Here is a 20623-nt window from a genome sequence, read left to right as displayed (position 1 = left end):
CCGGCGATGCGGAGCGGAGCTCCCGGGGACCGGAGCCGATGAGCTGCGGAGCCGAGTCCCGCCGGACGTCGCGGAGAGCCGGCCGCCGCACCAGGTGTGAGGGAGCGGGGCACTCCCAGGCGTAAGTGCCGCGGCCGCTCGGAGAGCCGCGGGCTGCGTGGGGCGGAGGCCCGCACCCAGGCGGACCGATTTCATTCCCTGGAACTTTGTTCGGAAGCCGGGGCTGACGCTGCCTGTCTCTCCGTGCCCGCCCCGCCCGAGCGTAGCCCCGCTCAGCGCCCCCACGCCCTGGCCACCTGCCCCGCAAGATGTGAGCGCGGGGACAGCTCCCTGGGGACCCGGCTCGCCCCGCCGCTGCCTGCCGCAGGGACACCGTGACTTGGGTGCTCCCGCTCGCTGCGGTTCCGAGCGCGCTCCTGGGGGAGCCGGTCCGAGTCGCGCACCGGGGTGCCATGCCCAACTGATCCCCAGAAGTATGTTTGGGCTGGAGCAGTTTGAGCCGCAGATGAGCAGCAGAAACGCCGGACAAGGAGAAAGAAACTTTACCCAGGCCGGACTGACCATGAGCTCCCACTTCAAATCGGCAGCTTTCCACTCTGGGGGCCCCGCGGACCCGGCCATCAGCGCCCTGGCCGAGCCTCCCATCCTGGGCATGAACATGAACATGGCTGGGGAAGCGTACGGCTTCCATGCCCGGGGCCACTCGGAGCTGCATGCAGGGGGGATGCAGGCTCAGCCGCTTCATGGCTTTTTCGGTAGCCAGCAGCCTCACCACGGTCATCCCACCACCCACCACCCGCACCAGCATCACCCGCACTTCAGCGGCAACTTTGGGTCCGAGCCCAGCGCCTCCTGCTTGCATGGAGGGCGGCTGATGAGCTACAACAGCATGGGCAGCCAGCAAGCGTTTGCGGAGGGATATGAACATATGGCCGAGAACCAAGGAGGCGAAGGCTTTGGACAGCAAAGGTCAGGTAACATGCCTGATTTCCAGCACAACTCCAGCGCCTCTAACCACGCCGTGCCAGCACCCTGCCTGCCCCTGGATCAGTCCCCCAACCGGGCTGCCTCCTTCCATGCGCTTCCAGCCTCCAGCTCCTCGGATTCCCACAGCCTGGAGCAGAGGCGGCTTCCCAACCAGGGAGGCGTCGATTCTTTGGAATACAATTACCCCAGCGATGGCCCTTCAGGACACTTTGATCTGCCAGTGTTTTCTCCTTCCGAGTCAGACGGGCAGCTTCCTCACTATGGTGCTGGCAGACAAGTTCCTGGGGGCGGCAGCTTCCCTGGCACGTCTGTTTTGCCCAGAGCACCAGGCATGGCGGGGATGTCCAAAGTTCACCCGCAGCAGCAACATGGTGTGTTCTTTGAAAGGTTTGGAGGTGCTCGTAAGATGTCTGTGGGCATGGAGCCTGGCCTTAATGCCAGACATCCTTTAATGCAACAGCAGCAACAGACAGGTTTACTGGCCAGACAAAACTCCTGTCCGCCAGCAATTCCTAGGCAACAGCAAACAGAAGCCAATACTCCCAACCCCAACTTGCAGGACAATGGGCCAATAATGCAGAACCAGCATGCACAGTTTGAATACCCTATTCATAGACTGGAGAATAGGAATATGCATCCATATACTGATCCCGTGTTTAATATGCAGCAGCACCCTCCTCCGCAGCAGCAACCAAATCAAAGACTGCAACATTTCGATGCCCCCTACATGAACGTGGCCAAGAGGCCTAGGTTTGACTTCCCCAGTAACCCCGCTGTCGATAGGTGCCCGTCCTGGAATAACAGTCTGCACAGCGCGGGCCTGGAAAACCATCTCTCGCCTTCCGCCTACCCCGGCCTTCCGGGCGAGTTCACGCCCCCGGTGCCGGAGAGCTTTGCCCCGGGGCCGCCGCTCCAGCACGCAGGCCCCGACCCCCAGGCCCTGCAGCAGCGCCAGAACGCCGCCCTGATGATCAAGCAAATGGCGTCCAGGAACCAGCAGCAGAGACTGCGGCAGCCCAGCCTGCAGCAGCTGGGGCACCACGCGGACGTCGGCCCGAGCAGCCTGGTGCACGCGGGCCCCGTCGGCAACATGCCGCAGCCCGGCTTCGAGCGCGAGAGCGGCGGCCGGGGGCCCAGCTTCGAGCCGCAGGCCCCGCACCTGGCCCCGGACAGCGGCTGGTTCCCCGGCCCGCCCCCGCCGGGGGAGCTGCTGCCGCGGCGCATGGGCGGCCCCGCCGAGCCCGGCCCGCACGAGCTCAGCCTGCCGCAGAACGGCCCCGGCCTGCTCTTCCGGCCGCCCGTGGAAGGACACGTGCCGGCCCTGCACTCCCCGGGCGTGCACGCCCCGTTCGGCGCCGGCCTGGCCCCGCTGCAGTCCCCGGGCGGCGGCGTGGGGCTGCCCAGCGCGCCCGCCGAGCGCCGGCCGCAGCCCGACTTCGCCGCGCCCCCGCTGGGCGGCCAGGCGGCCTTCGCCTTCGGCGCCTCGGGCCGGGCGGCCCCGCCGCACAGCGCCAGCGCCTCGCCCGGCGCCTTCCCGGCCGCGCCGCCCGAGTTCCCGGCCGCGCCGCGCGCCGCGGCCAGCAAGCTGGGCGCGCTGTCGCTGGGCTCCTTCGCCAAGCCGGCCAAGGAGAACGTGTTCGGGCAGAGCTGCCTGGCCGCGCTCTCCACCGCCTGCCAGAACATGATCGCCAGCCTGGGCGCGCCCAACCTGCACGTCACCTTCGCCAAGAAGAGCCCGCCCGAGGGCAAGCGCAAGCTGGGCCCGCCCGAGCCCGACGGCGGCCCGGCGCCCGGCCCGGACTTCTTCCCCGGCGCGGCGGCGGCGGCCAAGGCCCCGCCCGGCGCGCCCGAGACCGGCCTGTCGCCGGGCTACGCGCCCGAGGCCCCGGCCGGCGAGGGCAAGGCGGCGGCGGCGGCCGGCGGGCGAGGGCGGGGCCGGCGGAAGCGGGACAGCGGCCACGTCAGCCCGGGCGGCTTCTTCGACAAGTTCCCGCCGGCCGAGGGCGGCGGCGCGGGCAGCCCGGGCCCGCCCGACAAGCCGCTGAGCTCGCCCTCCTGGGCCAAGGGCGGCGAGCTGCTGCTGGCCGAGCAGCCCGACCTCCTGGCCTCGCTGGACAGCGGCATCCAGAGCGCCAGCAAGTCGGACGGCGGCTCCCCGCGCGGGGACTTCCCCGACGAGCCCAGCCCCGCCTACGGCCACGAGGACGAGGTGTCCTCCAGCTCCGACAGCGCCCTGGCCAAGCCCACGCGCAGCCCGCTGCTGGGCGGCTCCCCCAAGCTGCCGCGGCCGGAGCACGCGCTGCTCGGCGCCCAGAAGCCGCTGGCCCTGGGCCTGCTGGGCGCCGCGGCCGCGGCCCCGGACGGCTACGGGGGCGCCCACCCGGGCACCCCGGGCCTGGAGCAGGTGCGCACCCCCACCAGCACGTCGGCCCAGGACGAGATCCACCCGCTGGAGATCCTGCAAGCGCAGATCCAGCTCCAGCGGCAGCAGTTCAGCATCTCCGAAGATCAGCCGCTGGGCATGAAGAGCAAAAAGGCCGAGTGCCCCGGCCAGAACGGGGAGGGCGAGCTGAACAGTTGTTGCTCGGATACCGTCAAAGGTGCCATGAGCACGATAGACCTTGACTCTCTGATGGCAGAGCATAACTCTACCTGGTACATGCCTAGCGAGAAGTCCTTGATGGAGGGACAAGAGGAGGACAAACCTATGGCACCGTGGGAGAAGTCAAAGCCTCAGAACCCCAGCAAAGAAGGTATCTATGTCTGATCCCTTTATGAGCGCGAATGTACCTCGCTAGCACGCCTGCTTCTCTTCAGAAGTTTGCCTAATCAGAATGCTTGGTGGGAACCTTCCTCCCGGCACAGGCCACTCGCCTTGCTTGACTTGGTGTCCTGCAAGGGGAACAAGGGGTGCTGGGGGCTGCCCTCCTCCCCGTGGAAATCCCTTAGGGGGTGTGTTGAAGGTTGAGTCAGGTGGGCCGTCTGTCCTGTTTTGCAGTTTTTCAACTATCCCGAGCAGGCCAGTTTCTAATGAAAACATACAGGCTTTCGGCACCCATTGTTTCTCGAAGCACTGTTGAATATGGAAATATAATTACCTAATCGGGGTTGGTAAAGGGGCGTTAGGATTGTTACCTCTCTCTGGCTACAGCACCCTATATAAACTCCTGTCTCCTGCTAATAGGAAATGCATTGCTAACAGCAGCGTGCTTGGATTGTTGCTTTCCAAGACTAGGCTGGGCATCCCTTCACACACAAAGGAGCAGTTGTTCCTCTGTGAACTCGAAAGAGGAAATATGTTTGGTCGGGAATTTAAACAGGGGAGTTACCTGTAGGTTAGGTAGGTGATTAGTGATTTAGGGAACCTTTGCCTGTTTGGGTGAATGGAATCCACAGCTCAGATTTGGAACAAAACACTGCCCCTCCCCTATAAACCCACACACTTAGAAATTCATTGGCTAAATGAATAGTGGCTCTTTGCTACTTAAAACTAACAGAACTCTTACTGTAGAAGAAGCAGACAACCGGTTTCTTGACAGTGTTTAGGAGGATGGTTTTAAAATCTTAACTTGTTTGTGCCCATGACACATTCATTCTCATTTCGATCTGGCAGTATTCTAAGCCATGTATTTTCCATGTTAACATGGGTGAACTCAACTCATTTTTTCATATTGGATTAATTATGCAGGGAAAGTTTAAATATACATGGCAAGTGTTCTGATGGGGTTCTCAACTTAATTTGCAGAAATAAGTATTTTGACAGAAGAGAACTTCCTGCTGTGGCAATGTTTACTTTTGAAAAAAAAATATATTCTGTATTATAAAGGTTTTGGTGAATCCAGCAAAAATGTTTGGTGTTAGTGTTGCATAGTCTCTTAAGTATTTTCCTGTTTATCTTTTAAAAGAGCTAAGAAGTTTCTACCATTGTTAACATAAACACTGAGCCTGATTTTATATTTTCTTTGTCAATATAAAAACATGCTGAGTTGATGTTTAATATCAACATTTAGTTTTCATTCTTTATTATCTAGAGGGCATTATAATTCTAATATGAAAAATATACATGGATGGAAAACCGTTTTAGTTATAGACGCTCCTTAACAAAGATGATTTCAGATTTAATAATTTCCATTTTATCATTTTATCACACCCTTCCCCCACATACTATATGTGTAAAATTGTCTGTGTGTGTGTGTATATTATATCCTGTATACATATATGTATCATGTATTTTATGTTGATGGTTCATTTTGCTAACATCAGGCTGGTTCAGATCTATATTCACTGTCTCCTCTGAAGAGCTGCTTTTTGTCGTACCCTTGATTGAAGTTGGAATTTAGGTAAAGAGAGATGTTATTAAAATGAAAATGGAGTTTGAGTGGTTTGAAAACTGCCTAACTTCCTACTTGCAGTTCTGGTGGGCTTTCTAGCTTTCATTTTCTGAAGCATGAATGCTAGCCCCCACTGTTTGTCTCTTTGTTCATGTTTAATGCCCAGCATAGGAGACTCTCATTTGAAGCCGGAGTGCTTAGCATGCACAGCAGACTCTAGGAAACCCATCAGCATTCTCCATGCTTTGCCCAGGCAAGGACATAAATTGGTTTGTTTGGGGCCCTTCTTTCCATTTTTAAATGGAGTTGCACACAGCATCCTTCCTGGCCCCTTCTCTTTTATTGTTTCTTGTACACAACATCTAGAGCTGACTGGATCAATAGCTAGTTAGCACAAATCACAGTTCCTGTCAGTTCTACCTTGTCAGACATACACACACTTAGGCACACTCTAATTAAAAGCAGATTGGGGAAAAAATGAAACTAAATTTTCTAGATTTTAATTTATTGGATAAAAAAAACCGAAGTGAAATATTTTTGGACTTTTTTGGTACAGCTTGTGTACATGTGACTGTGGCAGTGGAGGTTTTTTTTTTTGTTGTTGTTTGAGACAACTCCCCTACACACAGTTTGATATTTAAAAAAATGGTCTTGTTTGATAGTCACGAGTACTTTTAAGGAAATAACTCTTCCTTCTCATATAATGATAATCATAAATATTATTACAAGAGCCAGATCATCACTCTTGTGCTGATGTTCCTGGAAGGAAAACTAGGTAACTTGCATTCCTATATAAGGATAAGTTTTAGTACTTAAACCTCTTAACATAAAATAAGATATTGATCTAACTCTATAACACTGGTTAGATATATTCATTTTGCTTTCCATTTTTACCCCTTGGAAGGTTTAAATGGACCAATTCTTCAAATGAGACAAATGATATAGATAAATAGAGAATTCACTTTAATTATCCTTTGAAATGATAGGAGGCAAAGTAGATGAGTTTTTTTCCCTGTCACAAAATAAGTAGTATTACATTTTTAATTAAATCATATCTGTACGTTCTTGAAGTTGCATTTAAGAAAGGGGTTTTGTTCTATCATGTGACTAAAGTTCAATCCATTTTTAGTCAACTGGAATTTGCCTAAAACAATGTAGGTTTCTAAATGTTTCCAGTTGAGCATATACAGAAAATGTGTGTAGGTTTCAAACATCACTATTTAGGAGCCAAGCATTAGTAACGATTAATACAGGACAGTGTGAAAGGTTACATAAGTTTATTAAACCTTTTAATTTTGTTATACTATTAAAATGCTCATATTTCTGAAGTATAGCTTAATCTCCCTAACAAATATTTTGAACTTTTTTAAGTTATACTCATCGGGGTCAGAAAGAACCTCTTCTGTTTTGTACGTAACACACAACTACCGTGACATGCATTGATTCTTCTATGGACTTCTTTTGAAGGTTATAAATAGGGTGAATGGAGAAGTTCTAGCTCATGGAGCACTGAAGTCAGCATTCCATGTTCTTGAGGCCGTTATCCAAAGTGTGTGTGGTTTTTGTGTTTTTAAGATTAGTTAGTTGTACTGTGACTGTTAGAGCTTTGTTAATTGAAGTATTTTCTGTCTGTAGAAGGCAACTTTTTAAATATTCAGTTAATACCCACACTAATGGAAGAAACAACTTGTCTGAATAATTGTTGCAGTGACCGTACAGACTCTTTGCTGATGCTTTGTTTTTTTTTGGTAGTCGTACTAGAATGAGTGTTTGTCATGTTTATCATTGTTTGTGTGAATAGTGAATTTAAGGATAGATAACAATAGATAACACATGCGTGTGTACACATACAGCATGTATGACATTTTGTGATTATGTATTTGGAAGTTTCATCCTATTACAAGATTTATTAAAATATCCTCATCAATTAGGAATATTTCCAGTATTAAGTTCTTTATACTAAAATAACCTTTGTGAGGTGAATAGTAGGGTTTTCCATAAAGCTTGATAGAATTTTATACCTTCTCTGTGCTATTCACCCGGGATCTAGTATTGAGGAACATTAATATTGTCTGTAGAAATACTGATAACTCTTAAAACCCGAGCTAACTGTCATTAGGAAGAGCCGGACCAAGATCACTTGCAAAGCCCAGGATGAACTGAGTATGTTTCATTTTACTTAATTTGATTAAACTAGGAAAACTTTTTACTTCAATGGAATTTTGATTAGTACATTCTGGGAAGCCAGTAGTTAAAGTTCTTGGTTTTTGTTCCTCCCCACCCCCACCATTGAAATTTCTAAGGTCCATATTGGTGCCTTCACTTGACATTTGCACCACAAGAATATGTAACCTAAAACCACACCGGTGTTAATCAGGGAAAATGAAAATAGATGTGGTTACCCTTTGTGGCTCTTACATTGGTGGTTGCCCATGTTCATTTCCAAGTCCAGCTCAGTATGTTTAATTTTGAATCTTTTTGTTCTTAACTATTTCACAGCAGTAATAAACTTGTCTTTGGAACAAGCCAAGACATAAAATGCTAATCAAGCAAACTATTTAAAACTGTACATTTCTACAATATATTAAAAAAGGACTTAGATTCTCTCTTGATACGGCTGTTAGTCCTTGTCAAATTTTCTTTTAGCTCCCAATACATTCTTTGGTGGGTTTTTATTTTAGTAAGCTGCTAACTTATTTGAGAGATTTTACCAAGGAGAATAGATTTGTTTACTGTGTCAGAATTTATCAAATTTCCTGTGTGGCGTTTCTTATGCTGAAATAACATTAAAAGCAATATATGATTTGAAATTGACTTGTACTATACTAAGGACTAGGAAATGAGTTGACACTGACTAAACTTACTTTATAGCAGGGAAACTATGATTCCTGGTGCTATTTTGTTTGCTTGATGGAGGTATTTAAACTTCCATGAGGAATTTTAAGTTACCAGAAATGCAATTACCCTTGCCAAGAAGTTATGTGATATACTCTGCAGATATGAAATACACGTCTTTAATAAATGATCTGGGCTAGCGAGCTGATTTATGGTGAGAGAATACTCCCACTGCAGATTGCAATGAAGATTTCACTGTGCATTTAGATTTGGATTTAATTTGATCTCTTAAACTCTTCTGATCTGTAAAAATCTAGCAAGGTTGCTCCTGTCTGATTCGGCTTCATTTGAATGACAGTTGCACCATTTCATTTACTCTGACCAGCCATTAGCTTTGCAGTATCATTTTATAGAAAAATGTTCCTGTTCAGAAAAACTTGCTTCTGTTTTATCTGCTGTTAGAGAGAAAATATTTGCAGCTTTATATGCTAAATATCCGACAAGACTGGGAATAAGGGTAAAATTTTTAGTATCAATTGCTATAACTAACCTAATATACTGAAATATTTAATGCAGCAAGTATGTGGATTTATTGGCTTCAGTTAATGTTGTACTTGTCTGTATTTTTCTTAGTCTTGCATTTCTTTTTCTTCAGATTTTTCAGTCCAGTGTAATAGATGATTGGCATGAATTCAGATTTGGCTTGCAGTGTTAGTAGGCTAATTTTTTATTTTGGTAACCGTTTGTTATTTTCTAATGACATTTGGTTGTAGGATTGCCTGTAACAGGAATATTATTTAGAGAGAGAGTGTGTGTGTGTGTGTGTGTGTGTGTGTGTGTGTGTGTGTGTGTGTGTGTGTGAGAGAGAGAGAGAGATCAATATATTTAGTATACCCTTGGTCTCTTCAAATTTTCACATGCAGTGTTAAAGGAACTGAGTGAAACTAGAAGTATAGGTTGAAGCAGAGATTTATTCTGTTCTGTGATTCTATTGCAGTATGTTCCTTTTTAATTTTGTGTGTGTGCTGTCTTTCTAACAAATGATCTAGTAGTGTTTGAACAATTTATTATAAAATAGTAATTCAATTTTTTTGTAAGATATCTTGTTCCATTGTTACTTCTACCCATCAAATTCTGATTTTTATAAGGCATTGAACAAAGGAGTGATTAAAAATAAATAGACTTCCGACGATTGTAACAATTAAATCCCAGCCTCCGCGGTCTTCTAGACAAAGTAAGGGTTTTGATACAGCAAAATGCTTTTTATATATTCATATAAAATTGTAGTACTAGACAAATGACTGTACATTTAGTATTTATATGTGTGTATATGTATAATTTATAAGTGTGTATGTGAATCTGTGTGTGAAATATGTATGTGTATAAAGTGCGTGTGTGTGTGTGTGTGTAGTAATGGCTTAGTCAGAACCTGATTATATCAAAGTATGAATTTCTGTGTATCCTGTGGGCTGACTTTATTGTCCTTTTTAAAGAGAAGTTTCATGTTGTTAAATTTTTCATTAAAAAAAGAAAATACCGATCTGACATCCCCAAAACAGTTGTTACTTGATTCTAACATATTTAAAATATCTAGAGTAAGACGTTAATTCTTGGGCAGCGGAATTGTCGCCTGTCTTGTAACTACTGTAAAGTATGTCCTTTTCCTTATTTTCAGGCTGGAATGCTTTATATGCATAATGACATAGATAATCTGTCAACTTCAGAATACTAATCTGTAGTGGGACTGTAATGCAACCAGTAGTAATCATTCCATCAGTTTGTTTTGCCTTTTTTTCTTTTTGAAGGAAGCCCTTGTATTTTAAAGAATTTTTTGAGATTTACTTAGGTTAAGGAGACGTTTAAAAGAAACATCTTTGGTTAGGGATGTACTTAGAACATGATGACTTGATAGCTCCTGTTTTCCTACTCTGTGTTTTATATTGAGGCTCTTAATTTTGAGATCAATGGCACAGCAGAGGGTATCTTCTCAGAAATAACATTGAAGATGCTATCACTTTATCTAAGAAATACAAAATCCAAGCTGACTCTTCTTGCCATCGTTAAATAATCCAATTCTTAGTTTTGATTTAAAATGGATGTTAAACAGCATTTTCCTCAGTATCTTGTAGCTTGGTCCCACACTTGGACCATAGTGATATTACTGATAATTTAGACAAAAACATTAATGTCTTTTGTAGTTGGCTGCTTTATCTTCCTGAGACACTTAAGCCATCTTTCTCTTGAAATGTTGATAATTAGTAATGTGTTAACAATTGTTTTCTTTCCTTTTGTGGAGGAACACCACAAGGAAGTTTATTGCAATGTGAAGTATGTTTAAGGATTATATTCAAGAGTTGCAAAGTTAAATACCTTTTAAATGTAAGGCTGTGAATTTAACAGCTGGAGGTCTAACCCATTAATTTTAACAAGCTAACTTTCTTAATACTTCAAAGAGAACATCTTAGATGATACTGGATTGCCAAAAAAAAAAAATCCACAAAATATCCAGTCTTTATGTTTCACTCTTCTGCTTTCAAATGACAAAAGCTCACTTATGCAAGGAAGGAATTAATGTGTTCCTTAATTGATGTAATCAGTTGTGAGTTTTTTTAACTGCACTTGGTCAGTGTTGCACTAAATATATATTAATAAAAAAAAGAGACGTTTGTTTTATTAGTGTTTTTCTGACACTTAATTTCATTTCTGTAACAGTGCACGGGTTGGTTTAGGAGACCTAGAATTTGTGTTGTGTTCAACAGCAACGGGTAATGAGTTTGTATCTCTTCAGGAGACCTTATTTAAGTGTACAGCCTATCTATCTTTTAGATTGGAGCAGTGCTAATCCAAATGCTGTCATTTCCAAAGAAAGTTTTCTCTTGACTGTATTTGACAGTAACAGATTCAGCATAAGTGAATCTTATTTAAAACTATTTCATTCCCAGAGGTGCACACTGCAGTGTTTACTAGCAGTTACTGAAAACAAGACATTTCTTGTCTGTGTGTGTTTAACATTTTACTGGAAGCATCATTCATGTGTGCTAATAAAAATTTTTGCAAATTTGTTTTTATTTCTGTATAGTCTTTGAACATAAAAAATGCAGTGCATGAAGTTACAGTGTCTAAATTTCTATTAGGTTTTGAGGTTTGTCTGAAGAACCTACTCTGGTTTGGTATGCAGAAATCTGGTCATGTTTAAGTGCTCCAATGATAGATTTTGCATTAAAGTAAATATAGTTCATTTGAGATTAAATGCAAAAATAACAAATGTACAAGCCTTAGAGTTCTGCTGGTGCCTCACTGCAGAATGTTTTATTAGACATTGCACTTACCGTCTTTTCCATACAAGCTCGTTTACTTGAACTTTTGTGCATTTGATTTATTTTATCTTGCTATGTACAGTGTTTGAAGCACCTGAAAAATTAGATGAGGTGAAATGAGTTACAAGCTAATTGCTCCTCCCCGCCCCATTTGTTTGGATACTCCTTGGTAGGCCCTTAGTCATGCTCCCAGGAAAGCATTTCATCATTCAGTTGTTTTGAAATGGCATTTTTATATGGCAAAATACTATTTTAAAATTAAGGCCAATAGTCATGAAATATTTTAGTGAGGTTGTGTTGCTAATGAAAAGATTATTCTAAGGGTGAAGAAGGACTGATAACTAAAAAAAGGCAGCATATTTCTTGGTAAGAAATAAACAAATATAAAACAACTTTTTGGTTTACAATCCAGACTTTTAATCCAGTGAATGAGGCAAAACCCCCTTCCCCCTCCAAGAAAATGTAATTGCGAGGATTTAATACCTTTTACTATTTTATATTTTAGAATCAGTTCATTGGTGAAAGTGCAACACAAGGAAGTTGATCCATTAACACACATGAATGAGAAGTGAACTAAGGATTATAATTGTCTGGTTAGAATCTTAGGGTTTTGTATTTTTCCCCAGAAAAGCTCTTGTTCGCATTTTTACATAATCTCCCATTCAGTGACATTTTGTACCTTTTGATCTTGTGTGTGAGAAATGACAGAAAGGGAAGGATGGGAGTTATTGAAGGAAATTCTAAAAAGTAAAATAAAAATGCACTGTAACCACTTAACTGTTTCTGGAGAGACTATGCTGCATGTGTTCTGCTGTGCACTGTTATGGAGGCAGCTTTTGATTGTCTAGGCTATGCCAGCCAGTGTGAACAGAAAATATGTACAGTATGTCAGTAGCCAGTCTCTTGGCTAGATGGCACAGTTGGTCAACTCATTACCATTTGGCTTGTGGTGACTTGAGTTTATATTTGCTTGTGATCACAATGGAATCTATTTTAAAAAGGTTTCCACTTTATTATTATTTAAAATAATTTTTATAGAGCTATAAATTGACATGAGCACTTGATAGTGCTCTTTACAAACTTAAGAGCTTTTCCCCACCGTGAAGGATTTACAACCCAACTAAGAGAAGATAGTCAAATCCAACACAAGATAAGAAAGTATTGGGCAGTCCTTAGTATGCCTGCAGCCATGTGATGACAAAATGACCACACAGAACCAATTTAATTATTGCATGGTACAGAGCAGCCAAATGTCTTTAACTTGGACGAAACATGACCAGCCTTGTACTCCCTGTTTTAAAAACAAAATGAAAGCAATGTTCTGGAAAGCAAAATAGTTCTAATCAGTAAGATGACTTCTGTGCTGTAATGCCCCTCCCCACCCTAAATATAGACGCATGGTGCTCTTTTTATGATCACCAGAGCAGCCAGCACACCATCTTTCTGTGCTCAACTCATATAATTCCTTAGCTTTAGCAGCAGAGGAAAAATAGGACCGCTTCACATTCAATTAAGACTGGGTTGTCTGGCTGTTTTGACATAGTAAAGATTACAGAAGAACCTGCAGAAGCAAAATCCTTCATTTTTTTTTGTTCCAGTAGAGAGTTTCAGAACATCAATTTTTGTTAATTCTAGCTGTCTACAAAATGGGTATGAATTTAGCTGGATCTCTGACTGTGCTGAGAGATGGAGGCAATGAATATGTAAAAAGTTACAAAACTGAAACGTAAAGAACCCCCCAAATCCTTGAGGTTAATCACAGTTTTAACTTCTCTGTGCACCTAATTATATCAAATGTCCTAGATAAAAAAAAGTGTTTAGTGGACATATCATTCTAATACACTTCATTGGTTTTGCTTGCTTGGACTGATGTACATCCAAGAAATGACACGTGCATGTTTTCAGAAATGAAGAGTGTAGCTTGCTGCTCTTACTTGCACCAGGTCTCAGATATCCACTACTGGAGGAACGATTTGTCATTGGTTCTAGTTCTGAATTCTTTGCCATTGGCAAATGGAAATATAATTTGACCTAGCCTTGTTGCCAAAATAGAAGCAAAGATTCATAGCACCAGCTGCTGACAGACCTGTTGCTTTTATAATTTGTTTGTGTTTTCTGAAGAGAGCGATTACTTTTTAGTTCAAATAATTACCCAAAGCCTCTCACATTTGGATAATTTATTTTAAACCTCTTTATACAAATGACTTTCAAATATTTTCCATCACAGAAAGAGTAGGGTTGAAAATCTCTTCCTTGAATCAAACAGATATGAACTTCAAGAGCTAGAAAAACATACAGTTGGAGAGATGGTAAGACAGTGACATTTTTATGTGTACCTATTAAGCATAATGGAGGGTTGGTTGCTGGCCCTAAATTTGGAACAGTCTTTATCTAAACCCTTAATACCAAAATAGTTTCTTGTAATTATTGTGTTGCAGGGAGAACTACAGCTCGGTAAAAGGGATAAAACCTGTCCAATTGTATCAGCCATAATTACTGCATTTCTGAACTTCTGTTTTGAGAGAGAAAATTTATTGCTATGATTGTCAAAAATAAGTAGGTTAAAAGAAGATGCAGAAGAAAATCGGAGATGAGGACTATCAAATGAATAATGCTCAGAAAATGGTTTAGTCTTAGCCTCTATTTTTTGGTGATTATTACTTTATCTCAAACGTTTAAGGATCAAATGTTTTGTTTTTTTTAAACATGCACACGATTGTTTTTATGTTGGTCAAATTTAGGATATGGAGTTATAAAATGTAAAACTGAGGATATTTTGTCAGTTTCATGTTAATATCTAATCATGTTGTTCAGGTAAAGCCTAATTAAACAGGCCTATTTAGTTCTGGGTTCTGTTTGTACTTTTTGATGGAGCGTATTTCTGCTGCTTGTTGTATGTGGATAAGGCCACACCATTAGGATAGTGTATCATTTGCTTGAAATTATTGTTTAGATTATATTCATTTTCAGATTGAAGGAAACTGGTTTTAATGGGTGAGGAGCAATTGTTTACAATAATTAAAATAGTTTTTCATGTCCTACATTTTGTTTTGTCTTTGTACATGGTCGTAACTTTGGATTCCTAACCTACCACAGTTAGAAAAAATCCTGTATAATTTTCAAAGTAGTAGTGCCACTTGATTGTGGTATTTGGTCGTATTGGGCTCATATATTCAATCGAACAATAGCTTTTCCTACTTCAGGTCTGAAAAGAGAAGCAGAAAAAATTGCTTTAAACATTTTGTAAAGCCGGTTTGGTGTATTTCTCCTTTCCCCTCCCTATCACCTTGCAAAAAGTACTTTATTTGTCCTCTTCCCTCTCCCCTTCACCCCCTTTAGTGAATAGATTTTAAAGGGTTTACTTTTTTAATGGTTTTTGATGACTGCTCTTGCTTTCCATAGTGATCTGGCCAAAATAAAAAGGGTGAGGAGTGCCCATTACTGAGCTGTAAAAGAATGGGTTATGCAGAAAAACCGTTTAGATAAAAATGTAATTTTCCCTTCCGCATACAGTGCTAAGAATTAATAGTACATTCTTCCTGAGTGGGCACTCTTATTATATTCTTGCCTTAATGAAATTCTTTCCTAAACAGGAGTGTTTCATTTAAAACTTTAGAACAAAATTGATTTCTCTTTATCCCTTCAGAATTGGTACCTCAGTTTTCAGCAGTTTTTTCTCTAGTTAAATCTTGCTGAAAAGGCTGTTATTGTAGCATATCCTGGAATTTTGTTGAAACTTTTTATATGTTAGGTCCAAAGGTGTATGATTCAAATATTAGCACAGTTAGATTCTCTCTTGCTTCTTCAGGAACTAAGTTACTGTGAATTTCTTATGTATGAAATTTCCTATCTTCATTTGTGCCTTCTGATCGATTGATCTGAATGTCAATTGTGTTCTTACTAGCTTTGTTAGGTGCACTCAGCCCATGGCCAGAAAGCAGTGAAGACACCAGTATGTCACTTACTCATTTTTTCAAGAAATACTACAAAAGAAGAAATATGAAAGTCAAAGGTTAGATGGTTTATTTTGTGGTCACTACCTAGTTTATTTGTGTGTGCGTGCTGGGTGATAATCCATCATTTTAATGAATCTCGAGCACAGATGGTTCACTTTAGATGCATTATTATACTATGAGTGCATTGTTTTGTGAAAGTAATACCCAGAACAATTTCTTTAAATGTCTTAAGCATCTTCAAAATGATTTTAACAAACTATTTTCCTCTTGAAATAAACAAACACCTAATGGAAAAGAAGGAAATCGTTGGCTAGAGTAATCGGAAAAACTGTGGTGGAAAGCCCATTGAAAGAGTCACTCTCTCAAAGAGTGCTTCTGAGGAATTTGTCTGTCTTCACTTTTGTGGTGTTTACTGTTTGGCTGGTCTGTTGTTGCTCTTGTTTTCTCATTATTTAGGTAGCACAAGGCCAGTGGTCCCCAAGAAGGATAGTTGTAGTGGCTCTTGTGCCAAGTAGATCAGTGCAGTACATCCTACTAGTATTTTTGGTCCCTAGCCTGTGAGGCATGGCTGAGAGTAGTAAATTTGTACCGGATTCGTCTCCGTTGGACACAATGACAGAAGATTTTATGCAGTTTGGAGGTGTGCACGCACACCCACCCACACACCCCAATTTTGGGTGACAGTAATTCTTTTCCTCTATTAGCATTTGCTGTTTTCTTTTTAGGGCATGTATGTCACAACCAGACTCTGATGTGCTGCTGTCATTGACTCTGGCTTCATGCGGTCATGGGTCATTAGCCAGTGTATGTGAAAGCCAAGGTATTTTTTCTTCCCTGTGACAGCTTTTCCTTGGATTAGAAGGAGCAGTTCTCTGATATGAGTGAGTAATGGTCATTCTTCCATTGATGTAGGTATTCATAAGACAAGCAAGCACATTTGGGTTATAATAGCTTTCCGGCAACCATGCAGTAGTCATAAATAACCAGTCTCGGGCAATAGAAAATTAAACCTTATAGTAATGCTTTTAACATTTTCTTTTTTTAATAAAGGTAGGTGAATATAACAATAGAGAATTATATTTTAGGAGTGGGGCTAGCGGGGAAAAAACCCTGCTTCAAGCAGATTTTCACTGCTCATGCTTACATAGAAAAAAGCATTTAATTAAAAACATGTTTGGCAATGTTCTAATGAGTATTATTAACACACAGTCTATATTTAACAAATATTCATGATGAGTTAAAAAGAATTGGAGTAAATATCCCTCAATGCCCCAGACTTCTCACAAAATAAAAATCGACGTAAGCAATCTCTTTTAGGCAGCCTCTTGGAGTACCTGTTGGAAGAAACGTGTCTTCAGGTGTCTTTTTCTTTACTGCAAATTGTTTTTCTTATGATACATTAGATACAGCAAAAGAGACTTCCTTGTTTTGCAGAGCACCTGCCCTTTGAAATATTTCAGTACTAGACTTATAAACCAACAGCAGACTTAATGTCCATAATACTGCTTAGAAAATACATCTATCCGCAAATTTTATAAGAACTGGCAGTTCTGTTGCAGTGGCCCTGCAACTGGAGTCTTTAACTTCCCTGCCCTTGCCCAATGGTGGGCTTCAATTCAGTTTTTACTCTTCCACCTATATTCAGAGGGTCTGACCCCGTTCCCATTTAGGTCAGTGGCAGAACTCTCGCTGACTCTAATATTATCGATACAAAGAGAAGAGGAGGTGGGGATCCTGTTTGTTCAAATTAGTCTTTTAAAAATTTTATTTTAATTTACAGTTATTCTTCAATTACTTAAACATATTCAGAATAGCCTTGACACTTGTCTGATTTATTTTGGTTTCTTAATAGTAAAAATGTGTATAGTCTGCAACTGGGTATATCTCACAGATAAAATAATAAAATGTTGCAGTTTTGGTGACAACTAAAGAACCCTACGCAGAAGCAACTGCCAAAGCTTGACAAAATGTAATGCCTCTTTCTTGAGGTGTCAACAGTGCTTTATTCAAAACCTTTCATCTATCTTCAAACCCAGTGGGGAGGGAAATTCTACATTCACTAAAAATAAATAAATTTAAAAAATCGTCCCTGTATATAAACAGTATATTCCAAGAGTCTCCTCCCCACCAAGACTCTTGCTTTACCAACTGAAAAAGGTAGAAATCAGAAAACTGGGGGTTAATCTGTTTGACAGGATACAGTTTGTAGACCTAATTTGCAAAGAATAAACTATTTGTTGAATAGTTCCCCCCCATTTGCATATTAATGGTAAAGCGCTAACAGAACTCTGGAATTAAAGATTCAAAATTTCTTCAGCAAATAATTATTGGTTTGCAGATTGTGAATTTGCAACTATTTGTGATTCTCAGTTAGTGTTCAGTCTTGGTTAGCTATGTAAATCACTTAGCATTGTTTGTGCTTTGACTGGAGGATGTATGTACCTAACTAAAACACTAGTTGCAAATTATATTTTTGTGTGTAATATTTACAGTTTGCAAACCCTGCTGTTGACTAGTTAGATTTTCCAATCTATGAAAAGAAAAATACTACGTAACTTAGGTAATTTACCAACACAACTTGAGGTACAGGTTATATATTCAATTGTATAAGTTCCAGTTTCATTCATTTTGTGTGATTCATGTAGCCAGTACAGTTCAGATTACAAATCATGTATTTTGCAATCAAATATGTAATTCACTGAAAGCAAATTTTGAGAATTTAAGTTTTTTAGTTTAACATTTGCTCTTTGCAAGTATTGTGACAATGAAGCATGAGCTCTTGAATTTTGTGGAAAATGAAAATAAAAAGGTCACAAAAATGGTTGAATCAAAATAATTGTAATTTAAACATTTGTGAATCACTATTTCCTATGCTTGCTCAACTCTAGTATTTGAAAGTGTCTAGCAGGGGTAGGCAATCTATGGCAAGCATGCTGAAGGCGGCACATGAGCTGATTTTGAGTGGCATTCACACTGCCCGTGTCCTGGCCACTGGTCCGGGGGGGCTCTGCATTTTAATTTTAATTTTAAATGAAGCTTCTTAAACACTTTAAAAGCTTTATTTACTTTACACACAACAATAGTTTAATTATATATTATAGACTTATAGAAAGAGACCTTTTAAAAATGTTAAAATGTATTACTGGCACGCGAAACGTTAAATTAGAGTGAATAAATGAAGTCTCGGCGCACCATTTCTGAAAGGTTGCCGACCCCTGGTCTATAGTGTAGTATAGCGCGTATGTTACATCTGAAGTATCCCAAAACATGCTATTATTAGTGAATGTTTATATTACTTTAGTAGTCTGAGGTATTGATATTGGCATCCCATTGTGCTAGCTAGCTTATAAACACACACAAATATGCAGTTCTTGACTATGCAGACTCTCAACATGCAGTAAATATCATTGCACAGCTCTGTTCTTCCCCCTGCTCCATTCCCAAAAACAGTGGTTCTAGGACTTGTGCAGCCACTTTGTTGTTGCAAAATGTCATGCTTTACATTTCCTAAGAAAAGTCAAACAACGCTTGTCTTCCAGATTTTAGTGCATTTCTCCCCACTTTTTGCCTAGCTCTAGTTCTTAGAACTAGTGTGCTTTGCAGTCTTGTGAGTCACCTGCTTGCCCTTTGAGAATGATGCATGGAAGTACAGACCTGACAGGAACTGTAGTCTGTGTTCACATTAGGTTTTGGTGGGGTTTTTTTTGTTTTTGTTTTTTTTTAAGGGTAACTTCATGGCTCAAAGGATTGGGTATGGGCTACAGGACCTTTCCCCTTTAGATCACCAGGTCGACTCCAGTCCAGGTCAATAGTGACCAAAGTCATTTCCATCTGAATCATGTTTGTTTGACTTATGTGAAATGTGTTGGTGGTCTGTCTCCTTCTTGATGGACAAGTGTGCACATCACAAAGCCACTACGAATACTGGCATTAACTGACACTCATGTTGGCAGTCTCAGCAGAGAGGCCAAAGACTGAATGGGCCAAGGACTCTAAACTACCCTCTACCTCCTACTAGCTGTTCCTCCAGGTCAGGGGTGAGACAAACTGGTGAGGAATGGTTTTGAGACGCTTGTTTGTCCTTGATGTTCCCTGTTCCATGGCTTGAAATCTGGCCTCCTGAACCAGCATGAAATTTATATTAAAACTAAGCAGAACAATGTTTTAAAACTAGGCTTGGAAGGATTAATTTTTTACCGTAAATGAATATCAATTTAATTGTACACGCCCCCAGACTGACAAAATATTTCTATTGATCATCAACATTTACAGATAGGCAAAGTAAGAAAAATGCTCCTTGAGAACTTCAGAGTTTGATTTAAGGGTATTTACTTTGTATATTTTGGCACATGATGTTGACATTTTGTGTGTGAATGGTTATAAAGCTAACTTTTTGAATGACCAATGTCAACTGTCATTAATTATTTTGACCCTCCCATTGTCTGATTCTGCATAATTTCCTGCAAATGTAAAATTTTAAGTAAATAACAATAGAAAAAAATCTTTAAACCCATAATTTTGAACTGAAAAATTACATCGCTCAAAGTAAAACAAAGCTTAAAAATAAATGTTGATATTATCTGTAGAAATTAGTGTGTGTGTATATATGTGTATATATAAAAATAAAATAAAAAATCGAATTCTGCCAAACCTATTTGAAATCAAGGTAGATGCAACAAATGATCTGAAGTCATAAGAGAACTCGTTAAGAATATTCTTAAAAAGATTAAAAGGAAAAAAAAAACCTTCAGGCAGGAACTGGAGTATGAAATTTCAGCTCAGTGCAAATAAAAATTGCCTGGGTCTGTGATTGCTCCAGGTCTGTTGGGTCTATGAATGAGGTTGGAGCTAATAGGGTGGTGGTACGGGTAGCCAAAGCAGTGAAAACTGGAAGGTACTAGGAGTACATTAGGGCTAGACCCTCTAGTGCCTGAGCTATAACCTCTTTAGAAACAGGTTTTCTAATAAAATGGCGAGGGCTCCAGAGCCTGCATGGGGCCTGTGGCAGCATAACCTGTCTGACAGTTCTGTATTTGCAGATTTTCATTAGGTCAGAGTAAAAATGCATCTGCTTAATATGAATTTTACTGCATAGGTTTAAATACAATTACATCTGAAAATAATCCTTTAATTAGGGTTTGCCTATTAAATCTCATTCGATAAATTCTTTCTTTATCTTTAAATCCTGGTAAGGTTT

General features: G+C 41.5%; 1 protein-coding gene across 1 annotated transcript in view; it reads left to right on the top strand.

The window, feature by feature from the left end:
- Window positions 1-120: 120 nt before the first annotated feature.
- The window catches only part of MN1 (MN1 proto-oncogene, transcriptional regulator), a 49105-nt gene continuing 28602 nt past the window's right edge, over window positions 121-20623 (top strand). Inside the window, exon 1 of the mRNA XM_050924028.1 lies at window positions 121-3740. Within this exon, the coding sequence (XP_050779985.1) occupies window positions 476-3740 (3265 nt within the window). The 5' untranslated portion in view covers window positions 121-475. The remainder of the gene's footprint in view (window positions 3741-20623) is intronic.

The sequence above is a fragment of the Gopherus flavomarginatus genome, chromosome 15, assembly GCF_025201925.1.
Source record: "Gopherus flavomarginatus isolate rGopFla2 chromosome 15, rGopFla2.mat.asm, whole genome shotgun sequence".
NCBI classification, from domain to species: Eukaryota; Metazoa; Chordata; order Testudines; family Testudinidae; genus Gopherus; species Gopherus flavomarginatus.
This window is presented reverse-complemented; position numbering and strand designations above follow the sequence as displayed.